We start from the raw sequence: 16,712 nt of genomic DNA, 5'->3' as shown, positions 1-16,712 counted from the left end.
ATCTGAGATAAAACACTAAACCATATACCTAGGGGCTAGAAGCTAGGTATTTTGTACAATATTCTGATAAATGATAGGTATCTTATTTTCTAGACTTAATTTGATGAAACTTCTTTTTTTGTGTGTTTGGACCAAGACCCGGAGCCGGACCAACTATTGCATTACTTCAACACTTATTGGATGGAACTAGAACCACCAATTTAAAATAATACAATTATATAATGATTTAATTAATTATTCAATTGACCCACTCTTTTTTTGTCATTATTATATTGCCTTTATTAAAACATAATTACATAAGTTTAGTGTTTTATTTTAACAAATATGTACAATAGGTAATAATATAATAGGTATAACTCTCTATTCATTTTAAAATATTCCAATAAGAATATACTGATACAATTCACTTTACTAAAGTAGTAAAATTCTTATTAATTATTATTGTGATCCAGTGCCATACTCAATTATTCAAGTAGTAGATACAATTAGTACCCAATTTGTGTTATAATTATATTATAAAACATTTTATGAAATGGAAAATTAAAATACTTTTTTTCAAATTAGGTAATTGGTTTATTTTAAAATCCTTAGTAACACCTTAGTAACTACTTGAGACTATTCAATAATAAATTATAAATATATATTTAACTAAAACTAATACTATTAATTAATAACAGCAGAATACTTTTACTCATACTCTTATTAGAAATCATTTAGAGAAATAAGGCAAATAAATTGTAAATAAGTTATATACTTCAAATAAATTATGATTATTTTTTTTTTATTTATTAATAATATAATAAGTAATAAAAATATATAATTTTAATCCGTTGAATAATTTAAAATTGTACAATAGATAAGATCAAAAAACTATAAATATATAATATATTAATTATACACTGGTATGATGATTTTTAATGAAAATAAATATTAAATTATCAAAATCATATTAATACCTCCAATATCAATGGTACTGATAAAATCAGAAGCCAAAAGGTAATGTCATTCTATGCAATAATGAAGTTAAGTCAGTGGCGGATACAAGGTGGGGGGGAGGGAAAATGTAATTAAATTTCGAAAATTCCCTCCCCCCTTGGGATCCACCACTGACTTATGTTATTTGATCAAATTAATACCTAGTTAAACACACAATAACATTACACTGTTACAGCCAAAGGGTATGACTCTTCAATATTTTCTATATCTGTTTTATTCACATTTACCAACCAATGAGAAGGACTTCTAATTTGAAGATTTTTTAAGATATTTCTAAAATAAATGTACCAAGCAATTCCAATGACTGTACAGGGAATAATTTCAACGTAATAGCCATTAACTGTAACAATACAATTGCCCTCATTAGCTTTACAAATCTAAAAAAAAAAAATATAATAAGATTAAAATGTAATAAAAAAAAAAAATACATATATATATATAAATATAGTTAATATTATAGGTACCTAATTAATAAAATAGAGTAAATTAAATTTATCAATAATTAGTTTTAGAATGTCTTACATTTTGAAGATCTAATGTAGAACAATTATTCATGGAGTCAAATGAGCATTCTTTTGATGTTAACAAATCAACCAATTGAAGTGCTACAGTAGATGACCATACAAATCCTAAATTGGAAAGTGTATTCAATAATGTCATGTAAGTTCCACCAAAATGAGGATCACTTATCCGAGAGAAAAAGGCTAATATAGCTACAAACATCATGTATGAAAGGACCTACAAAAAAGATAAATTAATTTTACTATTTTTTGTAACTTATTTTAGTAAAAAATAAATGTATTAAATTATAAAAGCTTTATAATAATCATGTCTCCTAGTAAAATAGGATAAAGTTTATTTTAAGTATTAATTCTAAATTTCTAAATATATTCAACTTACTTCTTGTATTGATAATATAAATATTAAGATTGCATAGTAATATATTGGAATATTTACAATCCCATTAGTTGTTATAATTTTTGGCGTATAGTATATTAATACAATAAATACAATGTTCCAAAGTAATCTGAAATACAAAGTTATAATTTATAAGCATGTTTTTACCGTAATGAGTAACATTAAACATTTTCAGACAGGGGATTGGATTTAATCTAACAATAATAAAGTTTAACATTTTACTTATTATGTACTTTTATGTATCATGAGCTGATCTATGAATGCAAAAATATTAATGCAAACATTTATTAGTGGGAAGTACCTATATTTTTTTTATTTATTGAAGTAATCTTATTTTTTTTCTGATTTCTAACTTATTTATGGAATATTTACTTATATTTACTTATAACTAAATTATATAAGTAATGCAAATTTAATAAATATTAAAATAATAATGTTATAAGAAAATATATTATTTTTGCTGTGTTGCAACAACTTTATTTTTTAATGTTACGAGATGGAATTTCCAATACGAACTATATTAATTAATCCTATAGAAAATAATTGTTAACAATACCTGATAGGTGTCACTTTTAGATATAAACTTAATGGTTTTGGTCCTGAAGTGTACTTTGCTATAATTAACGGTATAATCATTTTTACGACATACATTGCAGTGTTTATAACCATAATGTCATCTTTTGATACACCAGCATCAATAAGTTTTAAAGTTGATATACTGTCTGTTGCAGCAAATCCAATCTTTATTAAAGAATTTTATTTATTAAAATTAATAGAATTCTACAATCAAATAAAATTGTTACTGTGTTTTTATGACATTATTATTTCAATAATTCTTAAATACAATAATAATTGTTGGAATATAATGCATAGTGACAATTCAAATTTTTGTTTTCCTATTACATTTTTAAGTTAAGAAATTTAAGATGTACAATCTAAATGTTAAAACAATTAAACAATGTATAGTAATTTTATAGTATATAGAAGTGAGTAAAAAGTTTTAAATTTGCTTTGACTATATTTACCCTTGCTGTTAATAAAGCAATTGCCAATATTTGTATACTTGGAAGCTTCATAATATCCCATAATAGTGAATATGTCTTAGAGATATTGAGTTTTACATAGCCATCTTCTAGTGTATTATCTTTTTCTTTTTTGAATATAGCAATCATTGTTGTTATTAACATAAATTGAATACCCCAAATGTATAACAAAGCTATACAAATTTAAAAATTAAAAGTGTACAGTAAGTATAGATACACAGTAAAACCATTTTTTTATCATAATTTAGTAAAAAATAAGCCAACTACTTTCAATAGATTTATGAAATTTACCAAGCCACCGTGATACAGTACTAAGATTCACTTGAATAAAATATTATGTTTAGGTTTAAAATGTATATTATATAAGATTGATTTTAACCCTTTCACTGCTCCATACTATTACGTCCTAAATAATTACACCATCACTGCTCCAGACGTACTCTTATGTCCTTGTATTATATAATATTCTCATTTTCCGGTAACCATACAAGTTTTGGAGACCATGGTTTGCATTACCTATTTTAAACTTAAATAGTTAGATCATATGGATCTCAAAATTTAAATCTTAAAAATAAAAAATAAATATTTTATTTTACGTAGCATACACCGATTGCCGTGGATAAATAGTGTAACAGTGAAAGGGTTAAAATATTCAATTGTTTTTAAACACAGGGTAATCAAGGTTATTCAACTGCCTTCCTTGTTTACCCTGTATTCACGCTTATGCTTATAAGTAAACAAAATAGTAAGTATAATGTTATGGAATTAAATTAAAAACGATCAAAAATTTTAGAATTAACTTTATATACATTATACATTTTAAATTCATAATCTAAAATAAAATTATGTAATAAAATCAATCCTTATGAACTTTTATAAAGTGTAATATATATTAGAAGGGTTATGCATAATAATAAAAGTGTTAAGCTTATTATATAGGTACTAAATTAACTATTAAGTAATAACATTTGATTTGGAAACAAATATACCAGCTATAAAAAAATGATTATATATCTTATAATATTTATTATATTCTTAGTATGGACGAGACTAATTCCTACTATACTCCGTTTCATATAAGAGTAGTTGCAGGCAACAACTGATTTTTGTCTGGTTTGGTCAAACAGCATTCCTTGATAAATAAATTTTTGACACGGCCAAAAAAACGCTTATCAAAACATAAATTAAACTTTTGTTAGAATAATAAAATGGACAGTTGACATACATAAGACACATCCATATCCACAGTTGTGCACAGAAGTCTGCAGCCTGAGGTTACTCTTATATGAGACAGAGTTTATAGTTACTACATACTTGTAGCCTCTTAATTAATAACTGTAAATTTATAAATAATTTTTTTATGTGATTTTCTTGAGAGGTTAACGTTTATGTTTGATAGTATGTGGTTAAAATAAATGTAAGGTCCACAGCTCTTCTCCAGAATAGTTGTTACTTGTTTAAATATAAATACTTATATTATCTATGACTAACCTCCCAAGAATATCTGCTTGCACTTATGCTTAAAATCATTAAAAAAATTACATACAAGTTAGTGACTATTTCTAGCCACAAGAAATGTAGACTTTACTGACTTGTGATTCGATACAATTTTAAATGTATTTAAATATATAAATTATGTTAATAGTTCAATATCTGGTCTCTGTCCTATGTGTGCTTTTTTACATTTAAGTTAATTATACATTATGGCATTTTTACTTTCTTTGTAGATAAAATTGATGTAACTGTAAGAAACATACATAAGTATTATTTTTATTTCTTATAAAATCATTAATAACCTAAAAGTCAACACTTTTAATGTTTTAAATATCTATATTTATTATACTAATACGGTTTATGCACTAATGATGAATTTAAATTCTTACTTTTCATAGACACAATTCCTTCTACACCAGTGGTAATTCGTAAGTATTTATTGCTAAAGTTTTCAGACGTAAACAGGATGGTAGATACAGAACCAATCATCACACCTATTATTTGACCAGATGTATTGCATGTAGATGCGTAGCCTACGTTATTCCTGTATGCAATTATAATTATCAAAAACTATTCTCTTGAATATAAAATTTAAAATAATAAAATTTACTTTTTCAGCATTGTCAAAGCCCAACCATCAACAGCTATATCCTGAGTGGCGGATAAGAAGTTTGTAATAAAGAAGAGATATACCAGTACCATAACGTTTGGTTTTCCTTTTTCAGGTAACAAGATATCAATGCTGTTACCCAAATAAAGTAATATTGTTCCTATTAAACATAAAAAATCAAAGTAAAAAAAAATATATTCCAAAAACCTTTACACTACCAATTAAATATTGAACAGGTATGAGCCATGATTTTCGCTTTCCAATCTTTTGTACATATAGTGAATCCAATAACGGAGCCCATAAGAGTTTCAAACTAAATGGCCATATAACTAAACTAAATAAAGCCTGCAACAAAAAAATTAATTGTTATTGGTGAAGTATACAATTTCATAAATATTAATTAGAATTAATTAATATGAACATTATATTTTAATTTACTTGATCTTGGTACGATGTATCTTTCTTGCTTTGTAAAAGTATCGGTATAGCTGAAGATAAACCCAAAGGCAAGCCTTGCATAGTGTAAAGTAAAAGTAACATAAAAAAGTTTAACCAATCACCTTTCAAATTTGGCTTGATTAAAAATGATTCCGTAGCCAATTCAGTTCTTCCTGGTTCATATTTAGTTTTTGGTACTGTCAACATATTCAGTTATAGGTAGCTAGACATAAAAAAAAACTATATTAATGAATAGGTACCTAAAACTAATAAATAAATTATAAAATAGTATTAATTAATTAACAGAAACAATTATAATAGAAAAAAATAATAAGTTTGTGAAATTTGGATATTGTTTGATTTGAGAGTTAGAACTTAACTATCAAAGTGAACCAATATTTAAAAGATATCCTGCAGGTCCCTGTTCTAAATGACTAAATAGTACTATTATAATATAATAGTAATATTATTGCCTAGTTATAATATACAATTATACAAATAACAATGTTTTTGATAGGTTCCTATAAAGGAAGTGGAAAATTTAAGTCGAATACTCTAAAATACATTTGGATTATCATTAAGTTAGATTAATTTTCTAGCAGTTCTGTAGTCAGAATTTTATTTGGGCGGAGGGAGGGGACTGAATGCTGAAAATGCGTTTACACAGAGTTGGTATAACTAGGATCTCTCATAAGTTTAGCATACTGATATCGAGGTTTTATTTTAGGTTGCGGTTTCTGTACATTTGTATATTTCTATAAATTTGTTTTGTTTTTGTAAGGCAGTAACTTTCATGGACGATAAAAATATTTTTTTATTTTCTTAAAATTTTTGCGTGATGTAGTTAACGTTGATATGTCAAATTGTTTTAAATGCACCAGAGACATAACCACTTAGACAAATGGAGGAATTAAGATTAGTTGTATTTGAAAGGAACATTTTGAGAAGAATAAAAGGCCGCTATGTCAACATTTAGACAGGAGTACAGAGAAAAAGGAATAATGAGGAATTGAATAAGCTTTTCAAAAGGCCAGATACCTATTATAAGAAAATTGCAAAAAGATTAAATTCGGAAAGGACACAAGAATATTTAGTAACTATCTACCACCTTGAAGGAATAACCTAGCGGTATGACGTGGAAAAAGTGTAACCTGGTGTTCTGGTTTGCAGTAGAGTTTAGCAGCAATCGACAGAAAGAAATAGAGAGAGATTTGTCAAGCGGGTTTCAATGGAAAACACAAAGAAAAAGAAGAAATCAATTCAATGAAAATATTAATACTTACATAAGCTTTATAAACAAAGAACAATTTATTTAGGTAGAGTTGCAATAATATATTATTACTTATTTGGTACTTATTCAATATTAAATCAGATTTCTAACCAATTATGTAGACATGTAATATGGATTTAAAAATTGCATAACAATATAAAATTATGAGTTTAAACGGTTGTCTACGGATAATAACTTAATACCTAAGTAGTAATAACTATCAAGAGAACAACAATATTTGTGAATTAATTAGGTACCTACCTACCTATTACATAAAAATATATTACAAACCCGTAACTACCGATAGGCGATAACAAGTTAACTACTGTCGACAAGATGTAGGAACACGAGTCATAACTCATAAATTAATTTATAATATTATATTAATGTTATAATACCTATTACCTATCACAGATTTGTTAATACAACCATTGATTATAAATACTAGTATTTATAATCAATGATACAACTTATTACATTTTTACTTAATCTGTGATAATACTATATAGACATTTAGGCAAGACACAGTGACTACTGACTAGTGACTATAAATATGTACAAAATATGTCAACTCTGTAACTCATGAACTCCTGATCATTGATCACAATTTAAGATAGTACTATCTGATCGTGATCATGGTATTATATTGATATGTCATGCTACAAGCCCACAACCAAAATAGGTGCCATGACAAATTAGACAAACTAATTTGTCATGCAAATGTTACGTCCTAACTGACGTCGATATATACATCAACGCAGAAATGAATACTTGATGACTTGATGTACTTGGTTATGATGTGTGTTTATTTAACAAAGTACAAAATTACAATAATATAAACTAAGACTTCGAGTGGTGTTTACGACCTGTCTCTAAGTGTCTTGGGTATCCCTAACCGTCTGACGAGCTCTTGTCATGGGCTCATATATATATATATATATATATGATGGTGTCCTTTGGAGTGGGTGGTCATAGTAGTGGCCAAATTCGGTCATAAGGCAGAGTTCGGGTCTTGTACTTGGTATTCTGGTCGACTCGCATCCTTCCGTATGAGTATTGACTTTCCCGAGGAGAGACATGTGACGACATTTTTATAGCTTAATTGTTTTATACTACGCTCTTACAATGACCTCAGCATGTTATATTATACTAATTGCCTTATTAATTATATCGTCAATACTTCTAGAAACGTGTGCTACGTTGTACATAGATAATAGGTACGTAACACAAAATGCCATATAGTATATCTCAATATCTGTATATACAATCGTATTATATTCGTATAATATTAAATAGGTAATAGTAATTTTATAGTATATTTTGCTACAACCTTAGATCATAATATAGTATAATAATATGGTCTAAGCCCTAAGACTACAACTGATACTGTCTTGCACAGATTTCTATACTACAATAATATATAGAAATCTGTCTTGTGAGTTGTTAAAATGTACCTAATAAATGTAACGGCACGGATTAATAAATTAATCCGTGTGTAACGGTCTGACACTGACTGATAACGACTGTTATCATTTATCAAGTATTCAAAATTAAAACTATACTCTATTCCAAATATAAGTAACACCACGGCGGCCACCTGCAAAACCGGTTTTGGAATAGATTATAGGCATTTTTTTTAACTTTCGCAATAATGCAATCGCAAAATCTTTTATAAATGTATTATTTTCCATTAAATGATTTCTTTTTTTTACTTATAAATTGTTTTACATAAAGTCTAAATTACTTAATTTTTTAATTCGAAAAATAAATGTATTATATAATATAATGGGTAGGTACACTAAAATTTATATAATAGATTAAAATCGGTGTGGTACCCCACTACCCCTTAAGGGTGTCAAAGCCAGTGCGCAAGCAACTAAAATATAATATAATATAAAATAATTTACAAATTTTGTAGAATTGCAGACCACGAATTTTATCATTAATAATTGATTTTTTTAGTCTATTAATACGCAGCGTCGGATAGGACAGGAATCGGCCCACCGAGTTTTACCGAGTTTAGGATGTCTTAAGTTTGATTATAGCTACAGGTACTCTGTGGTTTAATAATTCTATTCAATTATATGTTCTCTACAGCTTGCGCTAATTAATAATTATCATATAAAAATAAAATTGCGACCAAACACTCGGCCCATATTTCGAGCAGCCCATCGAGATTGTAAGGGTATATCGTATGATATCAGTATTTAATTTGTATGGAAATTCCGATGCAACAGTATAAGTAAGTTGTAGTGGCTTGTGATAATGGTTAAGAAGACGCTACACTATCTCTGTCTTCCAAACGCGTAACATGGAAAATTGTACGTTCTGAATACCTAATCCATTTAACTCTGGCATGATTTCATGATTAATATTGGAGCGAATTGACCTATTATCAAATTTAGAAGTAAGAATATTATTTAGTGAACCTCATAGGTTTTTTATATTTTTATTTTAATGCAAGTTATGAATATTTTAAAATTGTAAATTGTTTTGTATTTTTTTTTTTGTTTATTGAACTTAAGCATCAGCGACCACATCCATTAGCATTATGTAGGGGCGACGGGGGGGGGGGGTTATGGTTGGTTGAGGAACACGTGATGTGGGGCGAGGACTCGTTACTAAAAACCTGGGTGGTCATCCCATCAGCCATTCGGGAGTTATAGTGACGCCGGAAGATGTTTGACAGCAGCACACATTAGTGACTCTAGCTAACCACCACGCCACACTAGGCCTTGTTTGTTTGTGCATTTTAAAATACTCATAACTATTGCTTTAAAATCAAAATTAAAAAAAAATCTACGAGTCACCACAGGTTAGGTAAGATAATACGAGTAGTAAGAGCTTACTTATAAATTTGGTAATAGATCGATTCACTCTTATATAAGAGGAGGTCACACTCAATGGCGTACGTAGGTTCTAGGGTTCTGACCCCCCCACCCCTCGAAATTTCTTTTTTATACAAAAAAACTTATTTACCACCATTTTGGTACACACAAATAAATTATTGGTCATTTTTAATAGATATAAAATAAATTGGTGAATATGATAAAGACTTCAATAATCACAGTTTCAGTTTTTTTTTAGCTGATTTAGAACATTGCTAAACGTCTGCCAAAATCGATGGTGTATCATCGTCTATCGAATATTATTACCATGTTTATTACGGCCCGAATAGGCTTTAATCAATATAGATGACCAGGTAAAACACTGTAAATGTAGACTAAATTTGAGATTAACTATAATTTGTTATATAAAAACTGATGAGAAAAAAATAATGTAAATTATTTACTCAGTTGAAACTTAAAACCCTAACCGAACTAAAATTCTGCGTACGCTACTGAAACACCCGCATGTGTTGTCTCCGTCTTACACACTTAAGTACAACTTGGACAAAATGCGTTTACGCAGTCTGAGTAAAACTAACCCAATTTTGGTTTATATATAATTATATTAATATTATATTAATATGTCAACGAATGATTTAAGATATAGTTATTTAAGATAATTTATTTTGATTGCAATAACACGGTATACCTAATTTTTATAGAAAAAAATTGTACGACCTATTATTTCAGTTATTTTAATTTTACATTAGTGGAGTAGGTATGTTACATTAATATTGATTTGTTAGATATGGTTAATGAAAAGTAATAACTAGGTAATAAAGTAACTTAAACTTCCTTATATTTTAAATATATTAATTTGGGTTCTCAAAATAAATTCTCGCACACGGATCTAGTTCATAGTTGCGGCACTGATGAATGTCGATGAATAAATTTAAGTTATTCTGAACACAATTTATTTAAATATGTTGCAATATGTTGCACGAAAATCAGGGTATTTAGGAGCTGCTAGTCAATTAAACTAATTTTGAAAAATGTATAAATTACATATTTCATAGTATAATATACCTTAAATCAGCTTTCCACGACGCATGACAAGGCTCGCGGCTCATGGCTAGTGTAGTCGTGTTACCTAGGCTTGATATCATTGACGCACCGTGGTCCGAATAAGTTAGGTTAGGCTGAGAAACAAATCTTCCACGTTAATATTTATGATCGATTATCAATCCATGTTATCAGATGATATCAACGAGGCTACGTCCTACATATTTTGTAAAATTTATTGTACAAATTTAATTTTTAGAACAAAATATTTTTTTTGATGCATTTTAGTTTAAAAGTTTTGAAAATTCTATATTATAACAATTCTTAGGCATTTAACATTTTTATTTACAAGGTGCCAAGGAGGGGGGGAGTTGGTGGCTTAGTTTGTATAATCCCAATAATGTCCCATCAATTTCCCTCCTCCAATTTCCACTATAATGCGGCTATTTGACAACTGAGTTAGGTGTTAACTTATACTTTTAAAATATATTATGTTAGGTTAGGTTATAGATTTTTATACTTAAGTCTATTGAAGACATAGGACTATGCATTAGGTACCATTATTCACAATATATATTGCGGCCAATCGGCAAATTGTAAGCTGAGTGTTTTCTGTTGTTTTTGTTATTAATTGTAGAAACTGAATACGTTCCACTCAAACTATCATTTTCGTAGTGACATAAAACATTGATTTAAAAAGTAATTGTGTTGGGGGGGGGGGGGGAATTGTACATCTTTCTAAATTGTGGTTACAAATTTGAACAAATTGTATAACAATTATAGGTTTGGTTTTTGAGCTTAATTTCTTGAAGCTTTCGATTTTCGAACAACTCATTGGAACTATGTCATGTAGTGTGCTCTTTCTTTGGGAAACTGTCAGTCACAGGAAATAAGGAAACGACCACTGTACAATATACCGATCACGCTGCAGCATCACTTGGTTGTAATCTCAGCATCCTCAAATGCGACGCGCGGTCCAAATAATATACCTACATCGCAACAATAATAATCTTGTTATGATAACATAGCGGGCGCAACAGGCTGCAAAGCGTAGCAAAACTACACCCGCGATGGCTACCTCCGTAGACGAAGACGACGTCGACGACGACGACAACAACGACGACGACCTCTCTCTGAGGCCGCGTCGCGGCATCTATATCGATCGACGCATGAGCACGCCAGCAACGGGGCGGGCCACGCGCTCGCATCATCGGTCCGGGTCGCCGCCGCTTATGATTTCGTCGTGTGTACCGCACACACAAACGCGCGTATCTACGCGGTCGTTATAGCGACACGTTTGCGCGCAAATAAGAGCGTGACGTCGTGATATCGCGCGGGCGCACAGAGTATCCCTCGCAGTCGTCGTGTGTTTATACGCGTGGCGCTGCCGCTATCTCCGCCGCGATATACGACACTCGCGCAGTACGATATACGTGTGCACGCGCGCAGTACACGATTCACTATACTACATACGTACACGCTGCATTATATCAATCCGCGGCCGTGGTCGTCGTCGTTGTCGCTGCCGCAGAGTGATATCCGGCAGCGATGGGCTCGCTGCCCAACCTGCACGAGCTGTGCAAACAGCAACAGCAACAGCAGCAACCGGTGTGCGTGCCCGCGGCCCCGAGGTTGTCGCCGTGCCCAGACCGTGGCGGTGGCAGCGGCACTAGCCGCGCTCAGCACAGGCGACTGCAGCAGACCAACAGCCTGTGCACCAACAACTTTTACGGAGTCATCGACCGGCAAACCGACATGCAGATCGACGAGGTTGGTATAATATTATAGCAATAAGATATATGCGCGCGCACGTCATGATAATTAATAATGACGACAACGGTCAACGATGACGGAGATCGCAGAATATCAAACGATTGTCTTTGATCATTGTCGCCGCACGTAAAGGCATAGGTAGGTACTATTTATGCAGTATAGCGTGCGCGCGGACCGAAAGTATATAGAATGTTTCCATGTGATTTTCGTCCGCTGCAATAACGCGCATCTTCGCGAAAACTGTTCAATGTAATTATTAAACTATATTATGTGTATGATCGTTATACAATATGAAAAGAAAATATTGTTTTAATGAATATCCGAAACAAAAATGGTGATCTGCAGATAAATTTGGAATAACTAAATAAAAAATTGTGTACCTAATATAACTATTTATTATACAGTTTTTTTTGTTTGTTCTATTTTTGTGTACAAAATGTTTGTCTAACCTGTGTTATTTTGCAGCTTATATAATCTGGTGTTATTCACGCACGAAGAGAATAACATTGGCTCAGGCCCGCAGAGATTTAAAAATGCCTTTACAGACTTTTGTTTTTAGTTTATGTTTGGATTATTTAAATATTTATTATTACTAGTATTCTTATTTCTTGTATTTACTTTGCATTTATAAAAGTTCACATTTTGAAATTCTTAAACATACGATCACGATTTTCAGCTTTACCTATATTACTATATATAGATATATTATGAGCATTTTAAAAATAATTTATGATAAAATGTCGATATTTTTGAAAAATTTCAACCAAACTATTGCCTAATATTAGTCAATAGTCAACTATCATTATAATTTGATTCTTATTTTTCGTTTGTTAAAATAAACAGCCAAAAGTTTATATAAAAGTCTTCACTTTCGATACGCTGATTGGTAATTTATTCACATAAACATTATTGATTATCATATAGAAATTATTTTTCTGATCATTTTAGCTTCCATAAAAAATTATTATGGGCAATTCCATTTTTATACACGTTCAATATAGACAACAGACTATATAGTTGGTAAGTTGTTATAATGAAAACAAATTAAAAATTATGAACATTTTTCGAGCGGCCATGTATAATTTATAATATCTGTCAATTAACTTGGATTACTTGACGAATTCACTTATTAAGTATATTTTTGCATTGGAATTGTTTGAATTTATTTTGATTAGCTTTGTTTAAAATATTACATTACAACGGATGTCATTTAATCTTATAAAACTTTTGAAGTCTCTAGTTAAAACAATGATTTGTTAATTATATAGTATTTATAAATATATATTTAATAAAAGACTATAATTACCTAGTGTATTGTGCATTGTTTCTTGAACTTCTTTTATTCTATTGCGTACTTATACATGATTTTTCGTTAGTTAAATCTAAATCAAGGAAATCATGATTTCATATTTTTCATTTAATTTATGTATGAACGTTTAGCTTTGGGTTCAGACGAGCTGTGCCTATAGTCTGTATGCTATATTAAAGATATCTCTATAGGCATAAACCTTTAGATTACAGACAAATGTTAACGATTATCGTTAGTCGTTTGACTATAGTCAATATACTCGATAGAATTATTTATGAAAACCATGCCAGAGAACCATGGTGGAAAAATATCCAATATGAAAGATATTGTAAATGTGTCGAATTTTTTCCGATCGATTTTAAATATTTTTAACAACCTCTCGCATATTATAAGTATAGATATTATTTTAAATTTATTATTATTTATAATTAATTTCACGAAAACGATGGTTTAAATGTATTTTTATTTTAAACTTATTCTGTAAGGAATATCAATTAAAAATTGCTGCACTATGATGTAAGTATACCTACATTAATTACAATTTACAGGAGTAAATGCTGCTACAGCCTATAGATTATCTCAATTTACGTTAGCGATACGATTTGACATTTTTTCTTAAAAGTATACTAGGCACTTGGTGTTTTGTCCCGGCATTTCTGAGTGTTGCATGTAACATATAATAAGTATAGAACTATATAGTGTATAAATAAACCGAAACTCAAACAGTTTATCGTCGGGTGTTAAAAAAGCTGTATTTATTTTGTAGTTAAATACTTAAAGGTTATAATTTTATGTAAATGATTGTGAAATAAACATCAAATTCACCTTAAAAGTAATTTTATTTTACGTGCAAGTGTGAAACATCGCTCGCTCGGAATAGTTAAGTCATCAGCATTAATTTTCACTGAACTTGGTTTATATTGTTCAATAAAAATAAATATTTATTATAAAATTTACAGTAACACGTCACTATGATTAACCATGTATAATGTACATGACATATATACTGATAAATAATAATATTTATATATTGTATAATATTGTATAGTTTTACTGACTACTTTGTATAAAAACATTAAAAAACTTAGAGCAATCGTAATAATGTACGCACATATATTACACAAAATACACATTTTAAATCCATTTGTGAAATTGAATCGCATTTTCAGAACCGTTATGATAACTCGATTGGAAACGAAATATTATGATCGTATAATAAAACGGGCAATATTATTATTTTTGTTTATTGTTAGGTAGGACCTAACCAAGCGTGGGTCATACAACAGACAAGCTTTTACTATATTATTATCCTTATACGTAGATACCATAGCTATCGTTTTTCCTTTAAATTGTAATTTATATTATTATTAATAATACTGTTTGTTTTTTAAAAACATTTTTTATAATTTATTCAAAAATGATAACGACTTGTAAATTATTTAAGCTATAATTTGTATAATATAATTCTAATTTTTATCTTAAGGTTTTCCATTTATGATAAAATATGAGTATGAAATATTGAAATTACTATAATGATTTAAATTTAATATCAGTTTTATGTATAGCTTGGTGTTAAAACAGTTATATTATGATGAGTAGAATAAATTAGTTTCGTTATTAATTATCGAATAGTTGTTAGAGAAAGTTGTTTAGTGGTTAATTCTCTGTTAACCGTCCCCAAATGGCTAGGTGATTTGAATATTTCAGTTGCTCGGGTAAAATAAATATAATATTTTATACTGAACTACCTGACCATTTTCAAAAAAAAATTAAGGATTTAGCCTTGGAGTAAGCGCGTAGTCATGATTTTTCCAAGGGGTTGGGTATTCTACATATTAATTATTAATACAAATTAAACTTCAAAGTACAATGTACTGAAATGCTATAAAAATATTAAATTTACTATTGATGGTTGATAAGTATACCTCAGGTAATAATATCATTTAAAAAGTAATGTAATCTGTAGGTTTTCAATTATCTTAAACTATTTTTTGATATTTATAATTATTTTTCATTTTTAAACAACCTTTCGTTAGGTTAAGTACCTATATATGCCAAATATTATATTAAAATAATACTACAAACTATTTTTCTTCTTTAATATAAATACTTTTTCCAATTTTAAAATTTTGATTTAATCTTTTGGTAAGGGTAAGCTGTAATGTTTTAGTCACCAGCTATGTTGCGTATAGTTCAGTAGAGTGAATCAATAGTTATGGAATGTATTTAAGTTATTAAAGCCTACCGTGGCTGTTCCATCTGGACACGAACACCAATTTGAGAGAAATGATCCCTCGATGACACAATAGTATGCCACATTATCAGTACAACAACGACGCAAATAGTCTACTAATAATAATATAGGTAAGCTATAAGCTGACAGCTAGTTGGAATCAGTGAAGCAGGCGTATAAAAATTATGTAGACACTGAAATCCAAAGACACTCTATATTATAATACTGTGTTATATACCTATAATATATATTAATAGCCTTGAAATATTCCTCGATCCACGATTTAACTGTTTGCAGGCATGCATCAGTTGTACAATAATATTATACTTTGCATATTATATTATAATATAGAGACTGTAGCGTTATTTATTACTTACAACTTACAAGTAGGTAAATAGTGCAAAAATGATTCAATATAAATCTTTATTATGTCAACTATTATGTTACCTACACGGTTTACGTTAACCTTAAACCTCAGTAAACACAATACGTAATTAATATATGAGCATAAAGTAGAAGTAAGCAATGTACTAATGTACAAGTGTCAAGTGTACAAAAAAGTGTTGTAATTAAAATATATCTCTTGACTTTCTTTTTTAATTTTTATGTTTTTAAAGTCGTAATATTTTAAATTTAAATAAACAGTGACCTACAAAATTACTTTTATAATACATTAATACAGAACTATAACATGGCCACGCATTAATTGTGGTGTATGAAATTTCACAATATTACTAT

The 16,712-nt window shown here is 29.2% G+C and overlaps 2 protein-coding genes across 8 annotated transcripts in view; one reads left to right on the top strand and one right to left on the bottom strand.

The window, feature by feature from the left end:
* Positions 1 to 460: 460 nt before the first annotated feature.
* Positions 461 to 7,333, bottom strand: LOC132941585 (acetyl-coenzyme A transporter 1-like). 7 transcript variants are annotated; one of them, XM_061009704.1, is made up of 10 exons: positions 7,061 to 7,333; positions 5,500 to 5,722; positions 5,280 to 5,406; positions 5,062 to 5,221; positions 4,841 to 4,995; positions 2,940 to 3,130; positions 2,471 to 2,655; positions 1,897 to 2,023; positions 1,519 to 1,734; positions 461 to 1,336 (listed from the first exon to the last, which is right to left on the bottom strand). In XM_061009704.1, exons 2-10 carry the CDS (start codon positions 5,704 to 5,706, stop codon positions 1,259 to 1,261), a joined length of 1,446 nt encoding a protein of 481 aa, XP_060865687.1. In that variant the 5' UTR covers positions 5,707 to 5,722; positions 7,061 to 7,333; the 3' UTR covers positions 461 to 1,258. The 7 variants fall into 7 exon arrangements, with proteins under 7 accessions (XP_060865687.1, XP_060865685.1, XP_060865684.1 ...); XM_061009702.1 differs by having other exon boundaries at positions 466 to 1,373; positions 7,175 to 7,330; XM_061009701.1 differs by having other exon boundaries at positions 466 to 1,373; positions 7,031 to 7,168.
* Positions 7,334 to 11,704: 4,371 nt separating this feature from the next.
* Positions 11,705 to 16,712, top strand: part of LOC132941376 (protein unc-93 homolog A) — a 38,435-nt gene continuing 33,427 nt past the window's right edge. Inside the window, exon 1 of the mRNA XM_061009410.1 lies at positions 11,705 to 12,429. Coding sequence (XP_060865393.1) covers positions 12,208 to 12,429 — 222 coding nt within the window. The 5' untranslated portion in view covers positions 11,705 to 12,207. The remainder of the gene's footprint in view (positions 12,430 to 16,712) is intronic.

This window comes from Metopolophium dirhodum, chromosome 3 (genome assembly GCF_019925205.1).
Source record: "Metopolophium dirhodum isolate CAU chromosome 3, ASM1992520v1, whole genome shotgun sequence".
NCBI lineage: Eukaryota > Metazoa > Arthropoda > Insecta > Hemiptera > Aphididae > Metopolophium > Metopolophium dirhodum.
This window is presented reverse-complemented; position numbering and strand designations above follow the sequence as displayed.

Bases quoted from the DNA above. Each gene is read 5' to 3' on its own strand.
- LOC132941585 (XM_061009702.1), bottom strand. From the start codon at position 5,706: ATGTTGACAGTACCAAAAACTAAATATGAACCAGGAAGAACTGAATTG. The intron at 4,996-5,061 runs GTAAATTTTATT...AATTGCATACAG, and splicing joins GCTTTGACAATGCTGAAAAA to GAATAACGTAGGCTACGCAT. The intron at 1,735-1,896 runs GTAAGTTGAATA...TCTTTTTTGTAG, and splicing joins TTATATTATCAATACAAGAA to GTCCTTTCATACATGATGTT.